Genomic DNA, 27,115 nt, shown 5'->3' on the forward strand with positions numbered 1-27,115 from the left:
TCCCCCTCTGTACAGTGGGGAAGGCGTTGGGTAATTGGGTCCAGATTGGAGATGTTAATAATTCATGAGGCTGGCAAAGGGACTTTGGGGGGGGGGAAGGAGCAGGCTGGGCTGGGGGTGGGGTGGGGTGGGTTGGGGTGGGGAAGGTGACGAGCTGGGGGGACAATTCTGGGCAGGGTAGGGATAGCGGGAGGGAGGCAGGGAGAGGCGGCGTGTGCATGTGTGGACCTTAGAGCCGCTGCTAACTGCCCTGGTGTGTGTGTGTGCGTGTGCGTGTGCGTGTGCGAGAGAGGGAGAGAGAGAGAGAGAGAGAGAGAGAGAGAGAGGGAGGGAGGGAGGGAGGGAGGGAGTGGAGAGGGTGGGGGGGAGAGATAAGAGAGAGAAGAGGAAAAGGAGAGAGGAGAAGGAAGGAAGAAGAAGGAAGGAAGGGGACAATACGATCATGCTGTGCTGTATGAGAAGAACAAAACAGGTAGAGCTGAAGATTTTTACGTTTCTTTCTGCTAAGAAATCGCCCAGGCTCTCGGGGGGTCCGTGGGGTGCGTGTCTGCCTTGCGTGTGTGAGGGGCTGGGGTAGGGGCAGGGGCAGGGGCAGGGGGGAGGAAATTTCAGCTGCTTTCAGCAGATGTCTCTTTTGCAATTCTTTAGCATCTTGCGACTGAAGGCTCTTTTCACACCCTTCAGCGCGACTGCTTTGCCTTTCCGGGGCTGGCGATGTGGGGAAAGGGGGGTGGCCTACGTCCACATTTGGGGAGCTACCAGGATCCCCCCTCTATTCTTCTTCTTCTTTTAATTGTCAGCAGATGCATTGCCGAGGGTTTTCGGTCCGTGGATCGGAGGGTGTGGATGGGGGGTGGGGGGGCTGGCAGGAAACGTGATGATATCTGCCTCTACCTTGGAGATAAAGGAAGCAATTCTTCGTCTTAAGCCGAAAAAGAAAGGATGCCCGGTGAGCCTTGATCCCCGGTCAGAACGCTCCCTATTGCTCACGGCTCCGATGAATGGGGGATGCTTTATGTGCATGTGCTGCGAGGTGGCTCGGAGGACAGGTGCATTCATATTTTTTTTTGTGTGTGTTACAACAAGCTGAGCAGGACTTAACCTGAAGCCTTTTTTTTTTTTTTTTTTTTCGTTTTAAACCTCCGGTATAAGGAAAAGTGTAATTAATTAATAACAAAAGCATGAGCCCTGGGAGGGGAGAGTCACCCTCTTTGCAATACCCTCCATAGTACAACCAGTTAGCCAACTGCACCAGCTGGGAGAGAGACAGAGGACCACGCCTCTGTCAGCTCCCAACTCGGCTGGGATGAGGGAGGCTCGCGGTGTGAACCTGTTGGAAACCAGCTCATTCTCTTTACTGGTACCACCTGGCTTTTCCCGTCACCAAACGGGGACGCTAAGAAGATTTGGGTGGCGGCTAGTTTTCAGTGACAACATTTTCATGACCAAAATGACAAGGAAATTTAATAATAATAATAATAAAAAGCTACATCATTTATCCCCCTCCCACCCCCCGGCTCTTCCCCTTTTTATTTCATGTTAAGTCCAAATCTGCTCCTGCTCGAAAGAGCCCATTTTGGCTGAGCTCCTTGGACTTCCTCGGGAGGATCTGGGATTTATTCAGTCAGAGCTTGGAGGCAGGAGCTGGCCCTGGGGATCTTCATAAGGCATTTTGGAAACTTCCCCTAATTATGAATCTGTAGGTAACGACAAAGAGCTTTGGTTCTGGGAGCAGAGCTCAACTCAGTGTGAGGTGTGGAACCACAGCGGTTACTTTCTATATGCATGCATTTCTGTGTCTCTTACAGTAGAGCACTGCAGCACTGGGGAGCAATAGCCGAGCACACTGAATGTAATTAACTCTGGTTACTACAGAGCGTTTAGAGAAAATCCAGGTTAAGGTGTGTTTCTGAATGGAGATCCGTGCGTTATCAAACGAAGGAGCGATTTTGTAGAATAATGGGGAGGGGCAGGCGAGCAGGATGGAAAGGGACCCTGCGTCATCCCGTGTTTTTCCCCATGCAGGTTTCAAATGCTCCACAATTAACCATACGTTCACTAAAATCTGGAGGGAGGGAGGGAGGTGGTGGTGGCTGGGGGGGGAACCACGTTGCAGCCAGCCAGCAGAGCACGTTCAGCCGGCAAATACGGGATGAAAAGAGCAGAGGAGGCAAAGGCAGGCAGACAGAGAGGCAGAGTGACAGAGCAGTGGGCGGAGGTGCACAGCAAATTTTGAAATAAAGTAGGTAGCTCTGGGATTCTTCAGAGTCAGAAGACAGCTACTGGGGGAGAGGGGGGTAATTTTGCCCATACCGTCACAGGCTGGGCATTAATTTCCCGATTAATTTCCCGATGTGCCTGCTCTTTACATCTCGCTGCCTCCACTCCTATCGCTTTGTATTCGAACACGCCTGGCAATGCGTGGCATGCAGGTATCCTGCTCACACGGAGTGCTCTCGCCGCACACTGTACATTAATCCACCGCATGGTACACACCCCTTTGCGCGTGCATGTGCGGCACGCATCCTCGCTCTCCGGCCGCTCGCCTCTGTACTACACATATATGCAGAAGCACACAGGCACTCGTTCGCACATGCTTTCTCATCCCCATGCAGCCATACATCCTGAATGTGCAGATTCTGTGAACGTTTCTGGGCTCAGAGCCCAGCTCCTGCTCCTATACCTGAACACACACCAAAACTGCCAAACTGGCGATACAGCAGCTCGGTCAGCAATGTGCTGATACATCAGGGGAAGCTTTAATTTGAAGGAGAAAAAGATCTCGGTTTTCAGCTTGTGCTCTTCCTGTGTCCCCACCCAGACCTTTCACAGAAGGAAAAAATAAAAAAAAAATAAGGAATAGGTGCTTCATGACAGACAGGAGCTTCCTTCCCGAAATAAAGACAGCTCTCCTCAAATTATTTTTTGGGGGAAGCCCTCGGCGTCCCGCCTTTCTGGCAGTGAAAGAGCAGGATGCTGAAATTACAGGCTTGGGCGTGGAAGAAAGCTTTTCACATCCATGTCTAGGTGTGCCTGTATGTGACTGCCCTCCCACCCCTCGCAGACAGATACGTTCACACGCTTGTACCTTGCTGGTTATTATTTCTAGTGGGTGCAATGCCAGCGTGAGCAGCGAAGTATCTGGCTGGCTGTGCCCACCCATGAGAGATGTAGATCGCTCGGTGTTGTCATTTCTGCCCGCAGCTGATGGCACCTCTGAATCTGTGCCCACAAAAGATTCAGCTAAAAGGAGGCATACCCGAAAAGGTGATTTCTGAAAATCTGAGGTAAACCTTTGCTGCCAGGAAGGAGGTGCAGCCGGGGATGCGCAGAGCTGGGCGCTTAGATAGGTGGCTAGGAACGCGGGCGTCGCACGCACCGCACCGCATCCTCGAACAGATGGGCGTTACGGGGGTATGTGCTCAGCACCGGCTCGCATGAGTGATTAAACAATAACCCGCAAGCAGGTTTCCCACTTGTGGGTGCGATGAGGCTCATTCATCACCCGCCGTATCCGACGGCTTCCCTCCTGCTCTGCGTCCTCTGCTCCTCGCCCCAGCGCTGGTGAGCCGGCGGCTGCAAAGGTTTAAACCTGCCACACCCAGCGAGGAGAAGGAGGGAGGGGGGGAGAGGCAGTCTGCATTGCTTTCCCCTTCCACGCGAGCAGCATGAATAAACAGGGCTGTACCTCTAAAAGATGCGGCTTAATGCAATCGGAGGAGGAGGAGGCATTAGGGAAGTGTTTTCAGCGATCGCAGCCAGCCGGCGAGGTGTCTCGTCGCTCCAGGAACTGCAGAGGTGTGCGGGAGGGAGGAAATGGCGAAAAAGGGAGAGAGGGGGGAAGATGCACGCGGAGTTCAGGTTCTGTTGCCTCAGGATATTAAAATATCTCCGACCTCATTTAGAATAACTCCATTATGCCGCGATGTGTGGATGCCTCTACACTTGCGAGGCATGGTCTTGCCTTTAAACACCACCACGGAGGGAGGAAAAACGGGCATTTTAAGGGAAAGGTGGCCATCCACGCCCCTCCTCCCTCCACTTGCCAGCGTGGTGTAAATCACCACAGACCATTGACTTCAGGGCAGAGGCACTTCATCTGCACCTGGGGAGAGCCTAGCGGCTGCCTCTGCCTTTCTGAGAGATGCTGGGAGGTTTCTGCGCTTCTTTCGGTAAACAATTGCTGCATGGGAGTTTAATTACTTCAGGTCCTTACTCTGTCTCTTCCTGGGGCAATACCGCTGGGATTTCTCCTGAGAAGAGCGTCTCCAGAGAAACACCCCATCGCCCTGTCCTCCTCCGCTGCCTCTGCCGACGATTAGGGGCATTGATTTCTCCTGGATCGCGTAATGTAGCTGTGCTTAATGGCACAGGCAAGCCCCTTCCTCGGGAACTAATTGCAGGCAGAGTTTCCAGGGGGAGAAGGACAGCAGTAATGCTTGGTAGGAAAGAAACCAGTCTGTTGATCCAAATTGCCACGTGCTCCTGAACAGGAGCCCCAGTTGAAACCAGTCGGTACCCACAGCTGCACCCAGGCATCCCCACTGAGCAGGCCTGTGCAGGGCTGGGTACACGTGTGTAGCCCGAGACACTGACACGTGTCGTCTGAGGGCTTGTCCTGCCTGATGCTGAGAGGATCTGAGTTATCTCACAGCTGCTCCTGCCTCAGGATGAGGAAACGTGCCCCTGGCTGCCCTGCCACACCGAGAGGGTGGGCATCGCTTGGGCCTCCCGTGTCGTGTGTTAAGCAGAGTAGTATCTGCCTTGCAGTCACGAGTTGTGTGGAGCCTGGGCACTGCCCCAAGCTCAGGCTGAGTCTGAATCCAGAGCTTGTGCTGTGGTGGGTGAGGCCTTCTCCTGCAGAAGGGTCACTCCGGCTGGGAGCCCTCCTCCAGTCGTGGGGCTTTCTCTGACGAGAAGACAAAAGTGCAGAGAGGCTTCACCTCAGGTCTGCTCTCATTTCAGGCCTGCTGTCATGGACTCTGCAATGCCATTCCAGGATCTAGGAGCTGCCCCACGCAGACATTGCTCTTCCCCCTCCCCATTTCCCAGAGACACCATGTGGAGGGAGAATTCCCTGCTGCCCAGAGCTGCCAAGTTGCAAAGCCTTCTTGTGCTAGTGGGAAGGTGGACTTGGCCCTCTGCCCACTGCAAGATAAAAGCAGGCTGATAACCTTGCATGACGTAAATCAAGGGCGTGTGTACCTGCTCGGGTTCACTGGCCTCGTGCCTAGAGGCATGTGCTCTCTGGGTCAGCTCAATCCTGCTCCACGCGTGGAGGAAACGGAGCGTGTGTGGGACTGCTGGGCTTTGGGGTGAGACAGCATGAAGCAAAAGAGCCTGCTTGGTTTTACAACAAGTGCACACAACCTGGGACCTCTGCATGCTGCCAGTGGTGCATTAGTGCTGGTGGTGCATTGCTGACTGCCATTTGCTCAATCCATGTGTTGCATCCTTCCCTTTGTATAACTCTCCTCTTGCCCCCTCCTCCTTCACATGACTGCCCCTTTCTGTTGCTTCAGGCTTCCTCCCTACACAGGGAAAGCTTATTTTGGATTTGAGAATGAGTGCTAGCTCTGATGACAGATGCAGCCTAAAGCCATCTCAGTTTGGGAAACCTTTTAATGGCAGCTTGCTGTGTGCTTGTGCCCTTTGGAAGTCATTCTGCATTTCTCCTATTTGCTGTGAGGCTGGCAGGTCTCAGGGATGGATTTGGCAGCAGCCCACATCTGGCTGCACTTGAATTCAGAAGAACCGATGGCCAACTGTAAGGCAACAGCCACAGCCTGCTAGCTCTGTACAGGGAGCTATGGGGCTGGTTAGGGGAGGTTGGCCATCCAGAAAGCCCAGTGGAAGATTTATTGGCCTTGATGGTGGAAATACCAGAATAGCAGAGCAGGTATCCTGGTGAAACATCTTTCAACAATTGAAGTCCAAAGTCAAAGGCTGAAATCCACCCGCATTCGTTTCATCTGTAATTCCAAGATCCTCCCGAGCACGCCAGGAGATGTCATGTAACCTCAGCGCTCTGATGGCCTCCTGTGGAGAAGGTGTTCATATATCCTTGGGGCTCTCTCTGTCACCTGCTGAGTGTGTTTGTAAAACTGCACAGCTTTTCACGGTTGCAAGCACCACAGGCTAGTAGATAGTATATAGGAATGGGTTTGGGGAGAGCTGGTTTCTGTTCCTAGCAGTACTATTAACCTGTTTTCTGACTTGATGTAGGCATAGTTTTTCTGCTTGTCATGGCCCTCTCTGCAAGGTGTTTCTTTAATTTGGAAACTAAATAATTAGTGTGTGAAAAAAGGGATTCAGATGCCCTCAGGTGAAAGGTGATTTAAACAGGCAAAGCATTGCTTTATCCACCCTCAGTCACTCCCACAGGTCTGGGCTGTTCACTAGCCATTTGAGTTCCTCTGACACAAACCATTGATCTTCCCACACCCAGGTTTTATCACAATGAACCAGAGCTTGACAATAGGGCTACAACTTTTCCCCTGCCCTTCACCAATGTGCCAGCTCTTCCCCACCATCACAGTGTACCAGCCTGTGTAGCCTACAATATGTGTGGGGTGGAGAGAGTGTCATGAAAATACTCCTTTGCTTTGCATATAACAAAAGGAATTTGTGCTTTTAGAGTTACACTGATCCTGCTGTCTCCTCCTGTTATCATTTTGTCTCTTCCCCCATCTGTTCTGCTCCTTGCCTCCTTCTTGCTTCCTTGACCATGCAGTCCTCCTGCTGTTTCTGCTCTCCTCCACCTGGGTACCAGCCCTCCATTAAGCTGTGCTTCCTGGGGACTCCTGCTGGCAGCATCAGCCACTGCCATCAGGGTCCTTTTCCCTTCACCCCTCCTGGCTCTGGTATAAGCAGGGAAGCAGGGAGGAGGAGAAAGTGCACGGGTTCTTCCTTTGTGCTTCCACTTGGCCTTTGTAGCATCCCCAGATCTCTCTCCTCCACTTGGGCAGCTGTCACAGCTGCTGTAAATGAGCACAGAGGCAGCAACGTGGTGCATCCTCACCTCTCACACTGCTGTCAGCGTAGGTGAAAAGTTGCCCAGCCCCAGCAGACAGCTGGGGAGGGGCACGACTCCCATAGGAGCGATGCAAGAAATACAAGACAGTATCACCATTCCTGCTTTCTTGAGGGTTCATGCTTCCTCTGAGCTTGTCCCTCAGCTACTAATGCCCCTCGTGGGTGCCAGGGTGTGGTCCAGCTGTCTTGCTAGCTTAAAAGGATGTGCTGAGCCTGGCTTCCTCCCACCAGGGCTGATTGGCTTTGATTCCTCGAAAGGGGAGCCAGGATGTACTTATCTTCTTTCAAATTATAATCAATAAATGTCAATCCCATTCATTACTCGTCTTACTTCTAAAGTTTCTTGAATTAATTCCAGTCATAATCATGGTATATATTTATAGAAAGCCAGGACATCTCACAATATTTAAACGTTATCTCTGTAGCAGGCATCTTTCTCTCAAGGCTGCTAATTTGTAGAGCTAATAGGCTCTGGAGGAATCTTATTCGTTTGGTGTGACTGTCCCTAAAATTTAAGGATACAGAGGAGTGTGTTTGGATCTAGACCCAGCTCTGAAGATAGTTTTATTCCGCTCTTCTCATAGTTGCCTAGGCGTGAGACTATAGTCTCAGGAACTTCTGTTTTTTATCAGTTGGGATGGTTTTTAATAATTCATGAAGTCCAGAAAAAATTAGGTTTGATTACTCTTATAGTTAAGACTTATCAATTGGCATCCATTTCTTTAGACTATTCAATGGAGGCTAATCTATTTATTTTATCAGCAGTATCCAATGACCTTATAAATCTGCAAAGTTAAGTAGTCAAGGGTGGGGAGCTTGTGGCAGCATGGTGCCCTGCTTTTCTCTTTTGTCTACCCACAGCTTTAGGAGCCAGTTATTCAGCGGTGGACTTACAGACAGTTTGATGAAAATTACCTAGGTTTGGAAAGGTAGAGCTAAAGAAAGCAGGATGATTTGTTGATTTGCTGAAGTAAATCTTGCAGGTATTTAGTTTCATGTAAAAGCGGGGTCCCCTCCTGCAAATCACCTGCTGAAAAATGCTCCACTGTGCTTGCAGGGTGTGGTGTGGCTGGGAGGCTGTACTGGAACTCAGGGGAGTTCAACAATGGGGAACTGATGTAAAGGAGCTTTTAGAAGCTGGACCAAAAGCTTGCCCTCAGCAGGGACACTTCACTGTAGACTAGAGAGAGCTGCACTGAAATGGCACTTGTGTTCCTCAGAACCAGCGACAGCTTTCTTAGGTTAGGATTCCCTTCTTAGCTTATTGCACTGGAGTAGTCAGACTGGCAGCTTGCAAAGGCCTGGACTGAGTCAGAACCTGTCAGAATGGAGACTTTTCCTGATTAGAGACAAAAAACAGTATTTTTAACCCTTCCTGCTGTTTGCATTTCCAGTGGAAGACCCAGAGGAACATCAAACCCTACGTAGAGTTTTGAGGACAGACACCCACAACAGAAAACTGATGTTTAATGTTGACAGAACCTTTAAAAATGCAATAAAAAAGCATGGCAAGGATGCAACCAATCCCACTTGAAGCACAGGATCTGCCAAAAGGCCCTTCCTTTGTGTCCAAAGGCCAGACAGAAATACCAGCTAGAAGAGATTCAATCCTGAGAAAAGGAAGAATGGAGCAAAAGGAAAAAAGATGTTCCCCCCAAATAACTGAAGAACTGAAGCTAACCAAAACCTTCATGAAGTAAACAGAATTTGGATCACTTCCAGAGGATAGTTAGAAAAGTTAATATGTGAATCAATACCTGACTCTCCCTCTTATATGGTAAAACTATAGGCATGCAGGAAAAAGAACCTCTCATTGTGATGCCAGTGTACATGACTCTGTGGAAAACAAAAGAATTGACAAATCCATGAAAAAATAGCCCCAAAACCTTGTAAGATCTTTTAGCAAATCTTCCTTTAAAGTTAATTTTGTTTTACAGTTTTATTTTTTTGTTTATTTTTTCCCTTTAAGTCATATGATTCTACAAGACAGGAAAAGATACCATAACACAATGCCTTATCTTGTAGAATTTCATTAATTTTTAATTAGGGTGTGGCTGAAAAGAGGAGTCTGAAGTATATCACAGTTATTTTACCATTGTTCTGAACCCAGAAATAAGGGATTTATACTGTAGAGCTTCCTTCCTTTCTAACTGTGGAGGTACCTCGAGTCCCAGGATAATTACACATACACCTATAAAGTCCTCTAAACATTTAAAGACTGCTTACTGGCATTCTTAGATGATCCTTAGTTTTATAAAAATAATAATTAGCTGGATATCTACTTACCAGCTAAGCTACTTTGGGATCTACAAACCAAGTATTCTTCTGGTTGCTCTCCCTGGGCAGCCAAAATGGGTAAGTGTCCACACAGAACGTACCCAAGACGAAGGGAATGTGCTACCTTCCTGTCATCCAGAAACATTTTCGTTAAAATATTCACCCAGGAATGTGGTGAATGCACCTTTTCTCCCTCAGTAGATCTGAACCCCCATCTCCAAAGAGAATGTGCTATTAGGCTACAGAATATGCCAGGACCCAATTTTTGCAGTGTTTCCTGGGCACACTGATCTGTTTTGCACAGAAGAATCAAATATTAATATGGCCAGAGGAAAGGAGGGAAAGAATGACATCTTACCTTAGTGTTTATGATACTCATGGAGGGGAGGAAAGAGCTTTGCTTAAAACTTTACATCATGCATTGTCAGTAAGGTCATGGTGCTTAATGGCCATTTTGCATGTCTCCAGCAACATGGGTCACTGCTAGTAGATGGCTGGAACCATTAACAGTGGCCACGAAGGAAGAAGATCAGGATCTAGAAAAGGGGTAGAACAAGCCAGGATATACTGATGTGAGATGGTTGATTCAAATCTTACTAGTTTATTTACAAAGCTAATGGAAGCAACCTCTGAAGTATTAGGTATGAGAGCTTTGAAAACTCACGAGGGCTGGGTGAGGTGTCTGAAAGCTGAAATAAAAGCCAAGGATGAGATAAAAAAATAAATAAATTACAGACTACTCAGTTTAACTTCATTCCTGGGAGAAAAAAAAAAAAAAAAAAAAAAAAAAAAAAGTGGAAATAATCAAATAAAGAAGATGATTAGGAGCCAGCACAGATCTGTCAAGAATAGATCATGTCAAACTAATTTAGCTTTCTTCTATAACAAGCCTTGTGGATACAGGGGAAGTAGTTGTCATATCTTGTCATTTTGACATTATCTCACAAGCTTTTATCATAAGTGAAGCAAAGAAACATGGTCCAAAGTAAAACATTACAGCAGGGATGCAGAACTGGTGTAGCTAATCCCACTCAACGAGTAACTCTCACTGATTTCCTGTCGAAATAGAAGACTATTGAGCGGGTTGCCACAAGCTTGAGCTGTGGCCTGTTAGTGCATAATGTTTTCATTAAGTACATTGTACTTTATATTTTAATTTCAGCCTGGATCACTGGCTAGAGGAAATGTTTTTTAAATGTGCAGATGGCATGAACCAGATATATGTTGGCAAAAATTACTGGAATTCAAGAAAATCTTGTCCAGACAAGGACCTAGTTTGAAAAGCATCAGAGGGAATCCAAGTTACTCTGCACGGGAAGAATTAACAAATTGCACCCAGATGCCCATGGGGGCCAACAGGACAACTAGCCGTCCTTCAGGAGGGGAGACAGGATCTGTAGAGGACCACAAGTTCATCTTATGAGGCTGTGCAAATGGGAAAATAGGTTGTAAGACACATCTAATAAGCCTTCAGCTCTGCTCAGCACATGTAAGTCTCAGCTGAAATAACAGGCTTTGTCCTTCACTGCACTCTAAGAAAAGTAAGGTCCATTGAGGAGGAGTGCAGACTGGGACAATGAGAATTGCTGGAGGTCAACAGAAGTGTAATCTGTAAAGAAAGATTGAAATAATTTGTGTTTTCTTAAAAGGAGTAGGGATGAGAGGACTCAGGATACTAGTCTTCACATACATAAATGACAAGTGCAAGAAAATGGGAATAATCTGCTCTTCATATCCAGAGTGGATAAAACAAGGAGTAATGGTCTTTAATGGGCTGTCAGAATGATTCAGACTAGACTTTAGGAGTTTTCTCACCGAAAGGATAGTGACACACTGGAGTAGATTGTCTGAGAAAGCTATGGCAGCTCCAGTCACTGAAGGGCTGTAGGAGGTACTTCTGAACCAGAGGATCAGAAGTATATCATACATTAACTAAATGGTCTCTTGTGGTTTCCTAGCAGTATTTTCTATGATTAATATCAAACATTCACTGAAGCAAGAACTGGACCAAATCTGTCCTTTTGCAGAAGAGTGCATAACCAAATGGTCAATCAAGCTATATTTACTTCTGTGCTCTCTTTGTCTCTGGCCTCCTGTGTATTTATTTCATCCATGAAAAAAAAGCCTAAGAGCTTAAGCAGTAAAAGCTAGGAGCACCTTACTCTGAATAGGCTTGTAGGGGGAAGGAAAGACTTGAGGTCCTTCAGGTACAGTGGAGAACTGAACTGACATCTCCCATTATTTAGGTATGCTAGTGTGATCAGTGAGATGCTAGATAAACACCTATCAACTGCATGCTGTCAGGTAGGACTATAGCTGTTGTCCTTTTCCGGGCTGAGATTCAGGGCTTGGAATCCAAAACAGAAGATGCTTCCCTGATAACCAAGCAAGATGTCTAAGACAAGAGCAAGATGCCTAAACACAGAAAGTTTAGATGCCATTTTGTCTTCAGCATTTAATATAGGCAGGTTCAAAAGATTTATTTGCTGTATTATGATACTGAGGTGCCTAGTTCTCCCCATATTTTCTGGAGGACTTAAGGCTATGGTTTCTGCAAGGCATCTCATCTTCTTCTTAGACTAGCTCCAACATCTGTCTTCTGAACATGGACATCTGCTGGAACTCCACACTGGGATTCCCTTTTCATCATCCTCAGGAGAGGATTGTTACAAGGGATTTATCAGTTGGTGACTTCTTCTACCTGCCTGGCATAAATTGTCTCCAAGCATATATGTGGCAGTCACTCAGAAACTCCCAACTGGAGTGCTGCACCCCTACTAGCACTCACCTTTAGTGCTTAATCCCCTCCGCTCCCATTATGATGCGTCCCAGCGGTAGCTGGGAATACTAAATAAAACATGCTGAGACATAACATTAAAGAGACTTCACCTTCCCCAGATACTTTCTCACACAGCAGAAGAAGTACTGCTGCACGAGAATGTAGGAGAAATAAAATTGACCTGTAGTATCTTCTGTTATCACGTGCTGAGTCCATACAGCCCTCAGGAAGATATCCTTTCCTAGGTTCTTCCAAAGCCTCTGCACAACACAAAAGCAGGAGCAAGACATCCTGCCTGTAGTCAGGATTACCCAGCTTTTGGGGGATGAGAAGTTTGAACAGTCAAAGACAGTCATTACAAACTACATAGATTTTTGCTGAGCTTTTCCTGTTTGGATAAGAAGTTTCTTGGTTGGGATCTTCTTCAAATATGCATTGTGATTTTTTATTTTTTATTTGGCTATATCTGAGGTTGATATTAGAAGAATAAAGTTGGGAAAGTGCACTTGTTTTGCAGCTATTTAATAAGCAACTGCTGTGACTTTATAATACAAGAAGAGAGAAAGCCATTATGATTTCAAATGATGGAATTTCCAATTTTCTTTCTTTTTGTTTTGCAGTTTTAAAATAGGAAACGAAGCGCTTTTTTAAAGCATACATTGAGTTTTCAGTCAGATGCTTTGGATGTAGTCAAATGATTAATTGAAAGAGTTGCCAATCCCTCTCTAATTTGCCTTCCCTCATGTACAGGCATAATTACGTGGTCCTTAATTATATGGTCAAATAGTGGTATATATTTTTTTTCAATAGGATTGCAGCCTCATTCAGTGTACAGAATGGGATATACTTAGGGACTGAATGGGTTTTGCCATAAACGAAGGTGTTTTCTATAGTCTCCTGTTTCACTTATTGCCAATGATGAAGGTTGTGTATTGAATTGGGCAGGGGGCTGTTCAAAAGAAGAAGAATGGTCTCATGTTATGGCAATTGAATGCTGCCCCTGAACCTTCCCTGCCTCTTGCCACAAGTTCCAATGTGATACTGAAAAAGCCATATAAATGAGGCTTTCCATGGGTGGCCACTAATTGGCGTGCTCTCATTCTCTGGGTTCTCAGCCTGAGACACCTGGGGTCTGACTTGCCGAAATGCGGAGCTGGTATTGTATGAAGGCTGCTCCCAGCGTGCACAGAGCTGGGGAAATGCTAATCCACGGCATCTCAGTCTGGGGACCCAAAATTAGTGGGTGCCCTGGACTTTTTGGCCTTATCCTCTTTGTGTCTGATTTCAGTGGTTGTAAAGCAGAGGCAACAAGCTCACCTGCCTCCCCTGTGAGAACATCTGTTAAGGCTCGTGGAGCGCTGAGACGCTGCAGCAAAATTGCTCAGTGGAAAAGCCTATGAGGAAATCAGTAATTCTGTATTCAGTGCTGGGTTTCAGATGTATGGCAAATAATGCACTTCGCCATGCCTGAAATTAGGATGAAGAGAAAATGCTGAATGCACCCACTCAGTGAGCTTTGTCTATCCTTTGTACTAGCTGGGGTGGGGAGGACTTGCAGGAAAAAAAAAGTGATATGATAAAAACTGTCATCAGGCATATGCACAAAGGAGTAAAAGCAAGATTTCAGAGGTAGTCTCCATTTTATGTTTTCTACCTCAGCCTTTACCATGTGCCAATGAAGATGATTTTAAGACAGGCTTTTTATGTAATGTGTGAGTCACGGTACTTTGTGCTTGTGCCTATGAACAATGGCTTGCAGAGTAAGTGGACAAAAATGGGCCAAATGTGTTATCACTGAAACTAGTGCTGTATTTCTGCTTGGTGCCACAAGAAGTCATTTTAGACCTCTAATACATCAAGCCCTGACCACTCTTGTTATTACTCCCTTTGTAAGTGTGGAAACTGAGGCACAGAAGAAAGTGGAATCATCTGCCTGTTTTTCCCTCTATATGCTACCTGTAGTGCTTACACTAGTATTTATATGCCTTGAATGAATTAATCTAGAGATAATGGGAAAAGTACTTTTTTTTTTTTTGCTTCTTCCCTTCCCTTGCATCTAGAAGCAGCTTGAGTAATGTAAATCATTTGATTGCTTCATTTACTGGTCACTTCATGTTTGTGTCTGTGGAAATGGGGCGTGCATCTGTCTACAGAGAAGGGCTAAGCTGGAGAATTGAAGGCAGCAGGAAGGTCTATGGTTTTGTAGGTCCTGTGTCCCAACCTCGATGCTGTTCTCGTGAAGCTTAGGTTCCCTTTGTTACCCTGGAGGGTCTCTGTGTGGGGAGGTTGTGCTCAGTCTGCCTGGAACATCAGCTCCAGTTGAGGATGGGCTTAAGAGAAAGATCAGAGCCTTCAAACAGGGATTTACAGGCAGGCAGAGAAAAGGTGGGAGCCTCGTTGATCCATGGTCATACACTTTTATTAATGAGAGCCTGCTTGGGGTTGTTACTGTAGAGACTCTGAACACCTGCATGCATGAGATGGGGCACAGGTTTCTGGCCAGGTGCAGGTGGGAATTTTTCCCACCATTGTTACATGTGTTGGCTGCTGATGAACCGATGCGTTGCCTTTAAGACCTCAGCGTTCATGAATTATCTCCAGAAAAAAAGCTGGCTTCTCCCACAGGGACACAAAGCAGCCTACCATGCTCAGGGGAGAGTTTTGTCTTAACGGAGCCTGAAATGGAAATGCAGAAATCCCAGTGCAGAAATCCCAAAGTCTGTGAGTGAAAGGAATTCACCTGTGCTCTGTTAGCATGGAAGGAGACTCGTGCCTGTGTCTGTTCTCCTGATACATGTCAGCATGGCATGACACTGTAAACCCCAAAAATCTAACTACTGGTTATGACTTGAAGCCGATGCCCTATGAAGGCACCCCATCTCCTATTTTGGGAACCTTCTGCTTGTCATTGCTTGTCATGGCATCTCAGGAGACCTCCTCCCGCTCCTCTAGTTAATCCTCTGGCTGTCAGCAGTTTTGCAGACTTGATGGTCAAGGCTGAGTGATCTGGAGAGACACTTGACAGAGGTGGCCAAAAGAGGAGGTTCTGGTGCCAAGTCTGGGAAAAGGACCCTGCTCCTCTCCAGTTAAGAGTGGAAGTGGAGAGGCTGTCCTCATGGGGAAGCAAGAGGCCTGGTTGCAAAGTGAATCTGTGGCTGGCTCTCTAAGCCGAACCAGATGCATGTTTGCCAAGAAGGTAATGGAAATATAAGTCTTGTGGTAGCGTTTGTGAGGTGGTGGAGATTTTGTGGTCTTTTGTAGACCTGACCCTGCAGAAAGGCAAATGTATTCCCCGTTGCTCTGCCTCCTCATATCCAGCCCTGTTCAGCCCCATCTTTCACATGTGATCCATGGCATCTCAGCTTCACACAGCATGGTAGCATTGCTGCCAACATCTCCAACCTGTAATTTTTCAACTCGTCTCTGGGGTACTTGCCTCAAAGCTTTTCCTGCTGTCAGGCGCAGCAGACGACAGAGTGTACTGAGTACCTCTTAGGGGTACCATGAAGAGCGATTCTGCTGTGTGGAAATCTGTGAAAGCTCCGAGCAGCATAGAAATGCCTGGAGATACTAATCAGAATTGGAGATGGGCACAGTTTTTAGAGAAAAGAAAAAAAAAAAAAAACAAGTTGCAAGTACTGTGGTGTAAACAGGAGGTCAGTTGGCTGCCGGTGGCAGTGAAATAGCACTGTTATCCAGAGCATAGGAAAATGCTGAACAGGATTTCTGTCATGCCTTTGCTCCACTTTTATCAACATCCTGTGCTCTTGCCCTGCAGCACTCCTGCTATTCCAGCTCTGACACTGCAGGGTAGCCACTGAGTTGCTGAAAACTAGGCGAGGATACAGCTCATCCTTTGAACAAAGTAATTCTCAGTTCAGTAGCTTTTTGTACATATTAAATGATGGAATCTTTAGGGGGCTTTTCCCTGACGCAGTAATTGTGCATTCATTAAATTGCCGGATAAGACTTACTTCCCATTAATTTATTTTCTGCTAAGGAAAACGTCTCATTTTCCACTGATAATCCTGCCTCTCCTAATTCAAGGATGGCCAGCCAGTGACTTTTAAGCAATTGAAGTATGACTCTGGCAATGGAGATATGTCAAATTACTGCCAGCACACTCTGCTGATGCTAGGACTATTTTTCTACCAGCATCTCCATGCAGGAGGATGGTCTCTGAGGCTTCTGAAGCCCACAGCTCCCAAAAGCACTAGGACTCAGCTGGACACCTGGCCTCACCTCACCCCACATGGGGTGCTGGGACCCCGGGGATCAGCTGCTGTTTTCTGCCTGTTGAAAACCCCTCACCTGTGTTACATGGTAGGGCTTTGACACCTCTTGGGCATTGGCAGATGTAATCGTAGGCCAGTTAGTTTGAGCTCCCATGCTTTAATTCATTGTGTTATAGAAAGTGAAAGAAACATAGCATTGGTTGAATTATCCTGCATTGCTAGGACTGGAAATGGATTTAGACTTCAGATGCAACGTGAACTGGTATGATGTGTGAAAAAGACCACAGAGAAACTATATTAGAAGAAAGTTATTAAGGCTGCTAAGTCAACTACTCAGAAATTAGCCAATGCTGGAAAGGCAGTTGCCTGTGAAACCTCAGTATGGCCTCTTCTTGTGAGTGTGTTTCAATCCCCTCCTAATAACAGGAACACATCTTATTTTTCTTTCAAGGGATTCCTACCACATTCAGGTCACAGAATGGACAGTGCTCACTTAATGAGCAGTTATTCAATATTTTGTTCTCTCATACTATGTCTGCGTGTGACCCCACAGCTTTATTCAATAAATACTATTCAAACTCTGCTCTGAAATCAGAAATACTAATTTTCTCCTGGGCTGCCTTGTAATTCCGAGCACTTAGCTAACATTACTTAGTTAATCTTTGCAGTGCTCATATGAGATAACTGAGCATTTTACTCCATTTTTGCAGATGGAGAACTGACACAAAGAGAATTTGGTTAGCAGGATTCCTTATTTTTATGTACCAAATTTGAGAAACAAAGGAAGTGACTTTTATTAGTAGTTTTTATTTTTTTACGGTGCATATCTGAAAACATCTCCCTTTAATCTCCGCTGCAGCTCTGAGAGCTCAGCACTGCTCCAAATCAGACTCAGAGTGTCTGAAGCCAGCTACTCAAAGATGAGGAACATGCAGCTAGGAGTTGCCCTGTGAAATGTAAGGGCCAGGATGACAGAGGACTTCTGCAGCAAAGGTAGGGCAGGGCTGTAGAAGAGCCATCTGTCAGCTGTCCTAACCCTGAGATCCTGTTCATCTTTGGCAAGCCTCTGCCTCTTGAATTTTCATTTTCTACCTTCTGACTGCAAAAAATGGGACCGAGACTTTACTGTAATCCTTTTATTCCTCCGAGTTTCCTAAGCTTCAAATATCCAGAATTCCTACTAAAGCTTTAAGTCTTCCTTAAGCTCCTTTGTTCTACTTTGCAATCTTTCAGCAGATATTTACAAGGCTACTTCAAAACAGTGTCAGGGTGTTATCAGGTAATTTACACAACTGTCCTAACAAATAAGATTTATATAGGCAGGAGGCTAGCAAGTTTCTCGAAGAACCTTGGTGCCTAGTTCTCACTGGTTTCAACAGGATTAAGGCAAATAGGTATTTGTGAAGAGCCCACCACTGGTTCCTCAAAACCTAGTTTTTTAGTTCCTCATTCAGTCAACTTTATGCTGACCCACTAGAACTAAAGCATAGAAATGTGTACTAAAATGTTAATAATTCATGAATGTTTGTAAAGTGCTGTGAAAGTACAATCTAGAAAGCAAGCATCTGGGAGGAGGAGAGGGGATGTGTTATATTTTCTTGAGGCTTCAAAATAATTGTTTCTGCAACCAAAGCAAAATACAGGCAACTTCTTTTTCCTCTGCATTGCACTGAGATCAAAAAATTAAGTACCTGAAAGCCCCAATAGGTTCTCCAAGTCTACACTGAATGCTCTCAGATGTTGCTAGTGATTAGTCAGATCCCCAAACCCTGAGTTAGTGACTGTTCTGGAAGAGTTCAGAAAGCGTTTGTGCCTTTGGAACTCATTCTTTTCTGGAAGGGCTCGAATGACTTTTGTTGAATTTAATCTCTTTGAAAATATTCTGCATCCATGCTTCATTTCTGATTTCATTTCAGCAGAATTTAGTGAATAGGTTATGCAGACTGACTTCAGGCAGTAGATTTCTTGCATATTATTGACGTACTCCACTATTTATATACATGTATCTGTGTGTGTGTGTCTATGTGTGTATTTGTGACATGCCATTTGTGATACTCATGATACGGTTTCCTCTGTCTGACAGGAAAGGAGAAAAATAGAGTACAAACATACAAATAAAACCAGAACACCATCCCACAAATAACAGAAAAGCCACATTCCAGAGCTGAATAGGTAATCACTCACTGTAACAGAATTTGTGGGATTTGTGACTATTTTCATGGCTGAGGCAAAAATTCATCTGAAAAGTGGAATATAACAATGCCATAACCTGGCCACATGACGTAGACATTTGCATACCTGTAATCTTTGTTTCGTTTGAGCAGACCTGCAAGTTGCCTGACTCCAACTTAGGAAGGACTAAGAGTTGTGATTGTTGATGGGTCAATAAATTGGGCTGGCAAGATCCAGTTTTGTCTTGCGATTTCCTGATGAAGCAGGAATTATGTCTTCTGCTAAGCAGCAGCTCTATATTTCATATGGTGCTAGGAGAAAGCAAGCTGGTCCCTATAGTATCTGAATTCTTTTTCCTCTGTGAACCAGCATGTGCTGCCTGAGCACTTTCTTGTGCTCAGCACACTCCCATTGTCTTGCCTCCTGTTGCTTGTTTCACGGCTTCCTTTCCCAGCACCACAAGGGAGATATATCCCAAGGATGTAGAAATAATAATTATAGTCATCATCGTAAATCCTCATGCATTTGGCTCTTCTCACAGTGGGCACCTCTCCCTTCATCTGGAAGCTCACTGTTAGTACAATAGGAGCCCGGATGGAAACTCTCTGAGAACCTCTGAAAAGTGGTTGGCTTCCTTCCACTCCATCTTATTTGTCCTAGCCTGCTTCAGCTATCCAACCTCTTGACATCCTCAGAAAACTTCTAAATGTGCTGAATAGCATCTGGGGGAGGCTGACGGGAAACAGAGCAGTCAGGACTGTGTTTAACAGTCAGCATGGCTTGCTATCTATCTATAGGATACTCAACCATTCATAAGTTCCCCCAAACTTTTTCATTTTGCCTTTTTTTTTCCATTTTTTTTTTTTCTTCACTGAGTTCTTAGCTATTTTCGTCACCATCCATGTTCATGGCTGCAGCTTTTTCTACTGCCTTCGGGAGTCTGATCCACACACGGATTTATTTTTAGCTACGTCGCTAATTATTATTTTTGTGAGTGTAGTGTTTCATTATTCATTAAAGCTGGGGAGACATTTTAGTCATTTCTCAGTAGAACAAATGTGAGTTGTGTAACCAAAGTAGGAACTCTGATTAGGAGTTAAGAGAGCTAGGAAGAATGGCCTGGTAAAGGAGGATGGTATGAAAGGTGAGAGCTACTGACATACAAAGGAGTGTTACTAAGAAAGCAGAAACAAGCTGTTCTCAGCATAGACAAGAAGCAGAGGGCTGAGTGAAACTCTGGAAAGGAGTTATTTAGTTCACCAAGGGAATAAGCTGTCAGAGAAACCCAGAGAATCGTCTTTGGGGGAAATGCCCAAAGACTGATAAGAAACACTGCTCTTGCAGGGTTGGTTAAATACGAAGAAAATCAGTCCTGCTGCAGTGCACAGGGAGGGCTGAGAGGGCCCTGGAGAGGATCCAGCTGGCTGTCAGGGCTTTCTAATGATTCGCTCCTCACTCTGTGACAGAGCTGTGCGGTGTGAACTGGTCCTTCCTGGCAGAAGATGAAACACTGCTCGCTTTTCTGATGTTAGACTGTCCATGCATTCATCCCAGTTCTTTCTGTCTGTCTTTGCGCTGAACCATGAAGGATGAAGGTGCTGTTCCACAGGTTCTGCTCAGGATAACAACTCACTTTCCATACCACATCTGCAGCAGAACAGAAGGAAGTAGAGGGAGCTCTGTGCCAGCCCAGCCATCTCCTTGTTCTCTCCAAGGGTCTTCTTTTCCCTCATCACCTCTGCCAGGCAGGCTGCTGAGTAAAGCCTTCCACAAGGAGGGCTCCAGGAGTGCCTGGATGTACAGTAAGGTTGTGTTACAGATACAGGGATCTAAACTGAGTGCCTGGGGAAAACACATTGCCATGCATGGTGCATCGAGGCTCCTGCCATGCTTCCTGACTGAAGAATGGAAAAAAGCCAGAAGACTTTAGGACCAAGATGTGTTGAGCTGTTTGAAGCCCTCTTATAATAACAATTTAAAAAGATGGGATGCCCAGGCAGTGAAAAACTGGAAAGACAAAAGAGCTCACCTACAGCGGGAAGCTTAGGGGAATCTCTGAGTGTCAATTAGATGTGTCTGTGATATACTAGCCCTTAGGAGAGGTGATTCCAAACACTTTTTTCTTTTTTTTTTTTTTTCAACTTGTATTCACCTCTATTCAAAATGTTCCTTTTGGCTGGAGGTTTTTATAGCACTAACTTAGCAGTGTCCACAAAGGGTCTATCTCAGCATGCACTGCAGGCTTGCATCCCCCCTTCCCCTGTTTCAATAGAGTTGTATACAGCGGAGAAGCAAAGTAGGAAACAAAATGGCTTGAAGCCACATGTGCATTTCCCATAGCTCAGTGCCAGTCTCTCGAATAAGTGATTAAGCCCTGAGGCTGCTCAGCCTCACGTTCAGCTGCCTGTGGCCCCAAAGGATCGTTCCAATCAAAGCCGTGTCTGTGCTCTGGTGACAGTCCCACCTGAAGGACGGGAGAGGGGTAAGGCACAGCATCAAGCCTTGGGCGCTCTGCCACTCAGCAGTGACAGCAGCAATCACGGGCTTGGTTCATCAGCTTTACGCCCCCCCAGAACACACCAAAGCAGCACAAACGGTGCGGTGCGTGGTCTCAGACAGACAAGCCCAGGTTCTTGAGCTGTGTCATACAGGCACCCCCAGAGACCTTTTCAGGCTCTGACAGACACTCGTGCCTCCTTTCAGGATGTTCTTATCCTGCGCCGACAGGAGGGAATAGATAAGAGCACAGCTTAAATATTGCACAATCCTTTGTCTCGCTACAACGCCATGCATTTGAGACTCTTGCAACACTACAAATGCTAATTCAATTAGATTCAGAGTCCTTTTGGAACATAACAATGTCCTCTCTCCCATGTAGCTTGGAGCAGCAGACCACAGAGGTCTTGTGAAAATTACCCCTGGTGAAAATGATGTTGAAATCAATGGGATTATGCCCCCACTTTAACCATCCAACATTGCATTTGGCCTTGAAATTCCAGTAAGATCTCAACACAATTGTTTGTTAATAAGCTGTAGAAACTTCAGGATAGGAGGAACAGAGAGATAAGGCCCAGGTTTTCTCACGGTTTGCTGTGCCAGCAGTATCCGAGAGCTCATAGTGGGCCCACGGAACTATTCCTCTGTGTGATATCTCAAGGGCAATTTAACTTAACAAAGGTGAGATTAAGAATGAAGGAGATAGGGGACCTCTCTCCTTTCTCTGCCTCTGCTTGCACATTAAACACATACAAGGAAGGGGAAAAAAAAAAAAAGTAGGCTGAGCAATTTCACAAAAAGATTCCTGTAAGGTCTCTTGACACCCAAGACGTGCTGCTGCTGTGAAAAATTCAGATCTATAAGAGGTGGCTATGTCTTACCCATTGCTTGTAGTGAGTCCATACGCGTGCTGTCATGAGAGCCCTGTTTCCTGCCCTGCAGATCATCTGTGGGCAACCATCAGCACCAGTGGTACCACTGGAGTGAGGGTGGGTAGAGGGAAAGGCCAGGGCCAGCCAGAGGCAAAAGTACATCCATATGCATGATGGCAATCTCTGGGTCAGGCAAGCCCAGATGGGCACAAAGAGCCACAACACAAATCACGGAACTGAGCTGCTGTGAAGATCAGAGCCAGAGCTCAGTGCTGTCATTCCCTGCCTCCAGCAACAAGGCTGACCCCAGTCCTAGTGGTGCCAGGGCTGGTGTGAGCGAGGTCAGGCAGCACCACAGAGCAAGAAGCTGAGCCAGTCCTGGCTGGGAAGGAGAGGCAGGGCCACCGAGACCCACTGAACTCTTCAGAACCAGAAGCTGAGGAAAAAAAAAAAAAGTTTCTCAAGTTATGTAGGAGACCTGCAAGCCTGGTTGAAGCCTGGTTGCTTGGTTGTGCTGCGAGCGGCTCTGGTGGTTTGAAAGGTTGCTCTCTGCTCCCTGGGGAGAGGGGAAGCTGTTGGCTGGAGGTGGTGCTGTGGGTTAGGCTCTTTCAGGAGGTCTGAACAAGAGGATAATGAAGAGTAAGAAAGCAATTTTGACTTTACTGCTCTTGCCAGATCTTGATCGAGAATGCTGGTTGTGACTTCTTGAGTGGTGAAGTGGTGAGGGATGCGAGGTCTTGTTGAAATATCATTTCATTGTAGGGCAGTTCATTGTGAAGCAGTGTGGGAAGGCAGTGGAGGCTGTTGCACAGCCTAAAGCATTTTCCTAAGGAAATGTTGGTTGACACGAGCATGGTTGGCAGGGTGGTCTGTGCTGAATGAACAAGGTATTCATGAAAGCACCTTGTTCCTCCTGATGTTCGCTGTTCCTCCAGATGTTCCGCAGCGAAACATCTGATTTCAAGAGCAGAGTAAGCATTGCCCTCTGTGCTTTTCAAGTAGGGTGACACAGAGCTATGAGGGAAGGACCTGGGACATGAACGCCCTTCACTCCCCACCTGGATTTCCCCTCTTGTGTCTCCCTGCCACTGCAGAGATGCTGCTCCATCTCATTTCCTTCCTCCCCTGTCCAGGATGGGGAGGGAGCAGGAGAAGCCCTGCCCCAAGCTGTCAGACATCAACCCAATCGCTCTGCTTATGGACAGGGCCAGCTCCCCAACAGGGCACTGTTACTTGCAGGAATAACCTGGCTGCTCCTGGAGAGAAGCCCATGGAGGGTCCCCAGGACCACTGCTAGCCCAGTGCCATGGAAATGACAGCCAGGGCTGTGCAGCGAGGTGGCACGTGCCAGAGAGAGCACTGCCAGCTCTTCTTTCTGCCGTGGCACAGACAGTCATGCCGATCTGCTCCAGGAGACCCTGCTCAGCTATTTAGCTGCCCATTTTCTCTGGGTATTTCTCACTGTCATGGCCTTAGGATGTGGATCAGTGATTTTTTTTTCTCCATCTCACCTGCACTCCCCCTTCTTCCATATTGCATCCCTCTCAGTGTGCCTGTTATTTATTTACCTCTCTTCATTCAGTGGCTTGGCTTTGGCTAGCTTCTACCTCTTCCCTGCCTTTCCTTTTCTCCTCCCCATTTGGTTCCTGTGCTGTTCCTACTCCTCCACTCTCATTCCTTTCCATCTCTCCCTTGACCTCTGCCATCTCACTCCTCCAGCCCTCCCCCTTACCAGACCAGCCTTTAGAGCCTCTTCTGTGCACCGTGGGTTTCAGCCCCACGTCTCCCCATCCCTGCTCACCTGCAGAGTGGCAAGGCCCGGGGCTGTGCTGCAAGGGCAGAGCCCACCCTCCAAGCAGTTTCCCAAGCCACTGGGAATTAATCTGCACTTTGCTTTTCCTAATTGCTGGAGATGTTTGCTTGCCTTTAACAAACCTATAAGTGCTTTCTTAGAAGATAATTGCCCTGATTCCCAATGAAATAAATTAAAATAATAATAATAATAATAAGAGAATGAATACAGCCCCATGGTTATCATCAGGCAGGGAGGAACCTCCTTGATGCTCTACTCTCCCTTGTCAGTAGACTGAGTGATTTCATGGCATTAGGGTTGGTTGCTGCCAGCAGGAGGTACCAGAAGAAATCCAAGGCTAACAGGCAGGTTCAAAAGCAGGTTTAGAGACTGGATGGTCCTGGGGGTGAGGCTTTCACTGTTATTCTCCTGGCTGCAAAAACCCTGGGGAAAGCAGCAGGGAGCACAAGTGGGCGCTGAGCTAGTGATAGGGCCTCAGCCTAGCTGCTCATGGACTGATGGTCCCAGCACAAAGTGCCTCACAATTCCTAGGTGCAACCCAGGAAAGGTCAAATTAACCCTGGAGACCAGCAATGGAAGGGCTTGCAGTATCTCTGCCTGCAGTTTCTTCAAGCTGGAGAGAAGCAGGGACATTTCCCATCACCAGAGCTGTGTGCAGACCTGTGTGTGTTCCCACAGAGGGGATGGGGTAGGAGCTGCTGCTTCATGTGGAAGTGGCTCGAGAGACACTGCGTAACCCTGAGCTCTGGGGAGGCTTGGCAGCTGCCTGCATGAAATCTCAGGGAAGCAACTCAGAGCTGTAAATTAGCCTCTGGCCCTTGGCTGTGGCTAGAGCAGAAGGAAATGTGTCCAGCCCTCACTGGGGGACGGGCGCTCTGGGCCATCAGAGATTAACAAATCCCTGAACGTTTTTATGGAGGCTAAAACTAAACATGAAAAGAGGAAGAGAGAGGGTGAGAGAGAAAAGGTGGGGAGGGAGGGAGATAATTCAGGATTTCCTTACGTGTTCATGGTCAGCAGAGAATGCAGGGATTCAGAGTGTGAAGGTGATACTTTAAAACAATTCCCACAGCAGCAACCATCCTTGCCAGAACCACCCAGAATGGGACCACCCAAACCACACAGTCTGAGGCTGGATGAAACTTCTCTATAGTCCAGTGACATCCAGTTTGTGTCTGCCTAAGCACATCTGCGGCACAAATCTTATTTTCTATGAATGGGCTTTTCTAACCAAAGCATAGTTCAAATGACTTTTTTCACCCTTCTGATGAATTTCTTCATCATGGTCTATTTTGGAAGAGAATTTACACTGTCTGCTTGGGCACCTTCCTGCTTCATTCCCAGGCTTTGGCCCATTGATCTGAACATCTACTCTGTCTCCTTCTGGAGCAAAACAAGTACTTCCCTCCAAAAAGGAGACCGGGCACAGCTGACAGCACAGTATATGCCAAAATCCAACCTGAAGCAAGGCTGTTGATCCTTGAAGCATGGATGTTAATTGTGCCAAGCACCCAAGACCTTCAGCACAGTCCTCACAGACCTTGTGCTCTCAAGTGTCCTCACACACTTAGGCTGTGCCCCAGATTAAACACATGCCTTTAGCATCACACTGTAACAGCACCACTTTGGTGGGCCGTAAACCAGTCCTCTCTCTGGGTTCTTTGAGCAGAAAGATGAGCAGATGCATCCTGTGTCTCCCGACCACAGACATGCCACACAGAGCCCAGATGAGACTCAAGGAAAGCCCTGGAAATGAGCCACTTTGCATCAGCTTCAGGTGCAAGGCTCTTCTTTCTCTGGTCTAGCCTGTAAAGGAAGCGTAGGCATTGCTGATTCCTTTCTCCATTTAACCACTGGAGCTATAAGAGCTTCAAGGCAGTAGATGACACCGTGGTTCACCACCAGCTTGACAGAGTGACAAACGCAAGAGAGATTCAAAAACCAAGTGAGGAATGTGTGATGGATTTATTGAGAAGGCACACTGAAAATACCGAAATGGGTCTAATTTAGGTTATTTTCCACCTCTCTTCTCAGTCACCATACACAAAAGCATAACATCCACCCACCTGCCTGACCATCATTACCCTGTTCCGTTCCAGGTACCGTAAAATAGAGGGTAAATTTCATGTATGAAAGGATCTCATAGAGAAAAGGATGGAAACTCGATCATTTGTTAGAGGATTTGAAACTAGAGAGCTGATACCCTGCTAGTTACACACTGGGGAACCATCCTGCATAAGCCTCTGGAGACATGAATTAACCTTTTCTCTCTCAAGGGTGTTTTTCCCACCATCACCATAGCCAGCCTGGGAAAAAAAAAAAGGAACTCTGTTTGTTTCCTCGCCTCGCAGACAGGTTGTGCTGAGAGGTGCCATCCTCTAGCCAGGTGTCTTCACACCATTTAACTGGGTTAAAAAAAAGCTGTTCTCTCTGCTAAATTGCTTCCTCACTTCACAAGGCGTGAAAGTCTTTTCTCTCTCATGCGTCCATGCTTCACTCCTTCTGGGAAGACAGCTGGTCTTTTTTAGTAATGCATTTTGCTCCTTAAATGCTGTCTCTGAGACAAATCAGGTCACTGAGCCAGGCCCACAAAAGCTTCGAGGTGACTCAGTCTGGTGAAATCAGTGAGAATCAGGTGCCTAAATTTCATTGTGAGTCTGGGCCCAAGTGACCTTGAATGACATCAGTCCAAATATATGTTGTGCTCTAGCCAAGATTAGAGCATGGGCTGAGATGTGCCTTGACCCCACAAATACTCCAGGTGACCAGTTGATTCAGCAGTGCTTCACCTGGTCAACAGAAGGAAAGGTTTCCACACATACCTTAGTGCAGGTGTCATGGAAATGGTATGATTTGGGATCCTTATGTCTTTGCATGGAGTACAAGGCCTTTTTTCCTTAATATGAGGGTATCTCTCCATCCCATCACCCAAAACACAAAGCCACGTGGCTGTTTCTCTGTCCATCCTCTGTGGTTCCAGTACATTGCTCTATCTGCTCTTCTGAAAGGCAAATCAGTCCCTCTGATGCCAGGCAATGAGGTGCACCACAAGAGAGAAATGGATAGACAGCAAGCAAAGACAGAAACACAGTTTCCTCCTTTCTTGCTTTGCCTGTGTGGCTGCAAATACACCGAACATCTGGAAAACATCTGATTTCTCCATACAACCTTTCTTGCCATACCAGCACGTGGGGTGTTTAGATGGGCCTAGAGGTTAAAGCAATGCCTTCTTCATTCTTTGTCATGTTTTGATGCCTCTGTAAGCTTTGCTTTTGGAGATGGAAGGTAGAAAGGTGGCCAAATTAGAAATCTTGGTGCCGTGGATCGATGCAATTTCCACATTCCTGTTACCTAAGAACTAACAACCCCTTCCCTATCTGTGTCCTCGACATTCGTTTCTCATCTCCTAATCTGAGCTATGTGAGAGCAAGGAAAG

The 27,115-nt window shown here is 46.5% G+C and overlaps 1 protein-coding gene across 1 annotated transcript in view; it reads left to right on the top strand.

The window, feature by feature from the left end:
- The first annotated feature begins 316 nt into the window (after positions 1-316).
- The window catches only part of GAP43 (growth associated protein 43), a 58,257-nt gene continuing 31,458 nt past the window's right edge, over positions 317-27,115 (top strand). The window contains exon 1 of the mRNA XM_068697617.1: positions 317-472. Within this exon, the coding sequence (XP_068553718.1) occupies positions 443-472 (30 nt within the window). The 5' untranslated portion in view covers positions 317-442. The remainder of the gene's footprint in view (positions 473-27,115) is intronic.

Source organism: Anas acuta, chromosome 1 (assembly GCF_963932015.1).
Source record: "Anas acuta chromosome 1, bAnaAcu1.1, whole genome shotgun sequence".
Classification (NCBI taxonomy): Eukaryota; Metazoa; Chordata; class Aves; order Anseriformes; family Anatidae; genus Anas; species Anas acuta.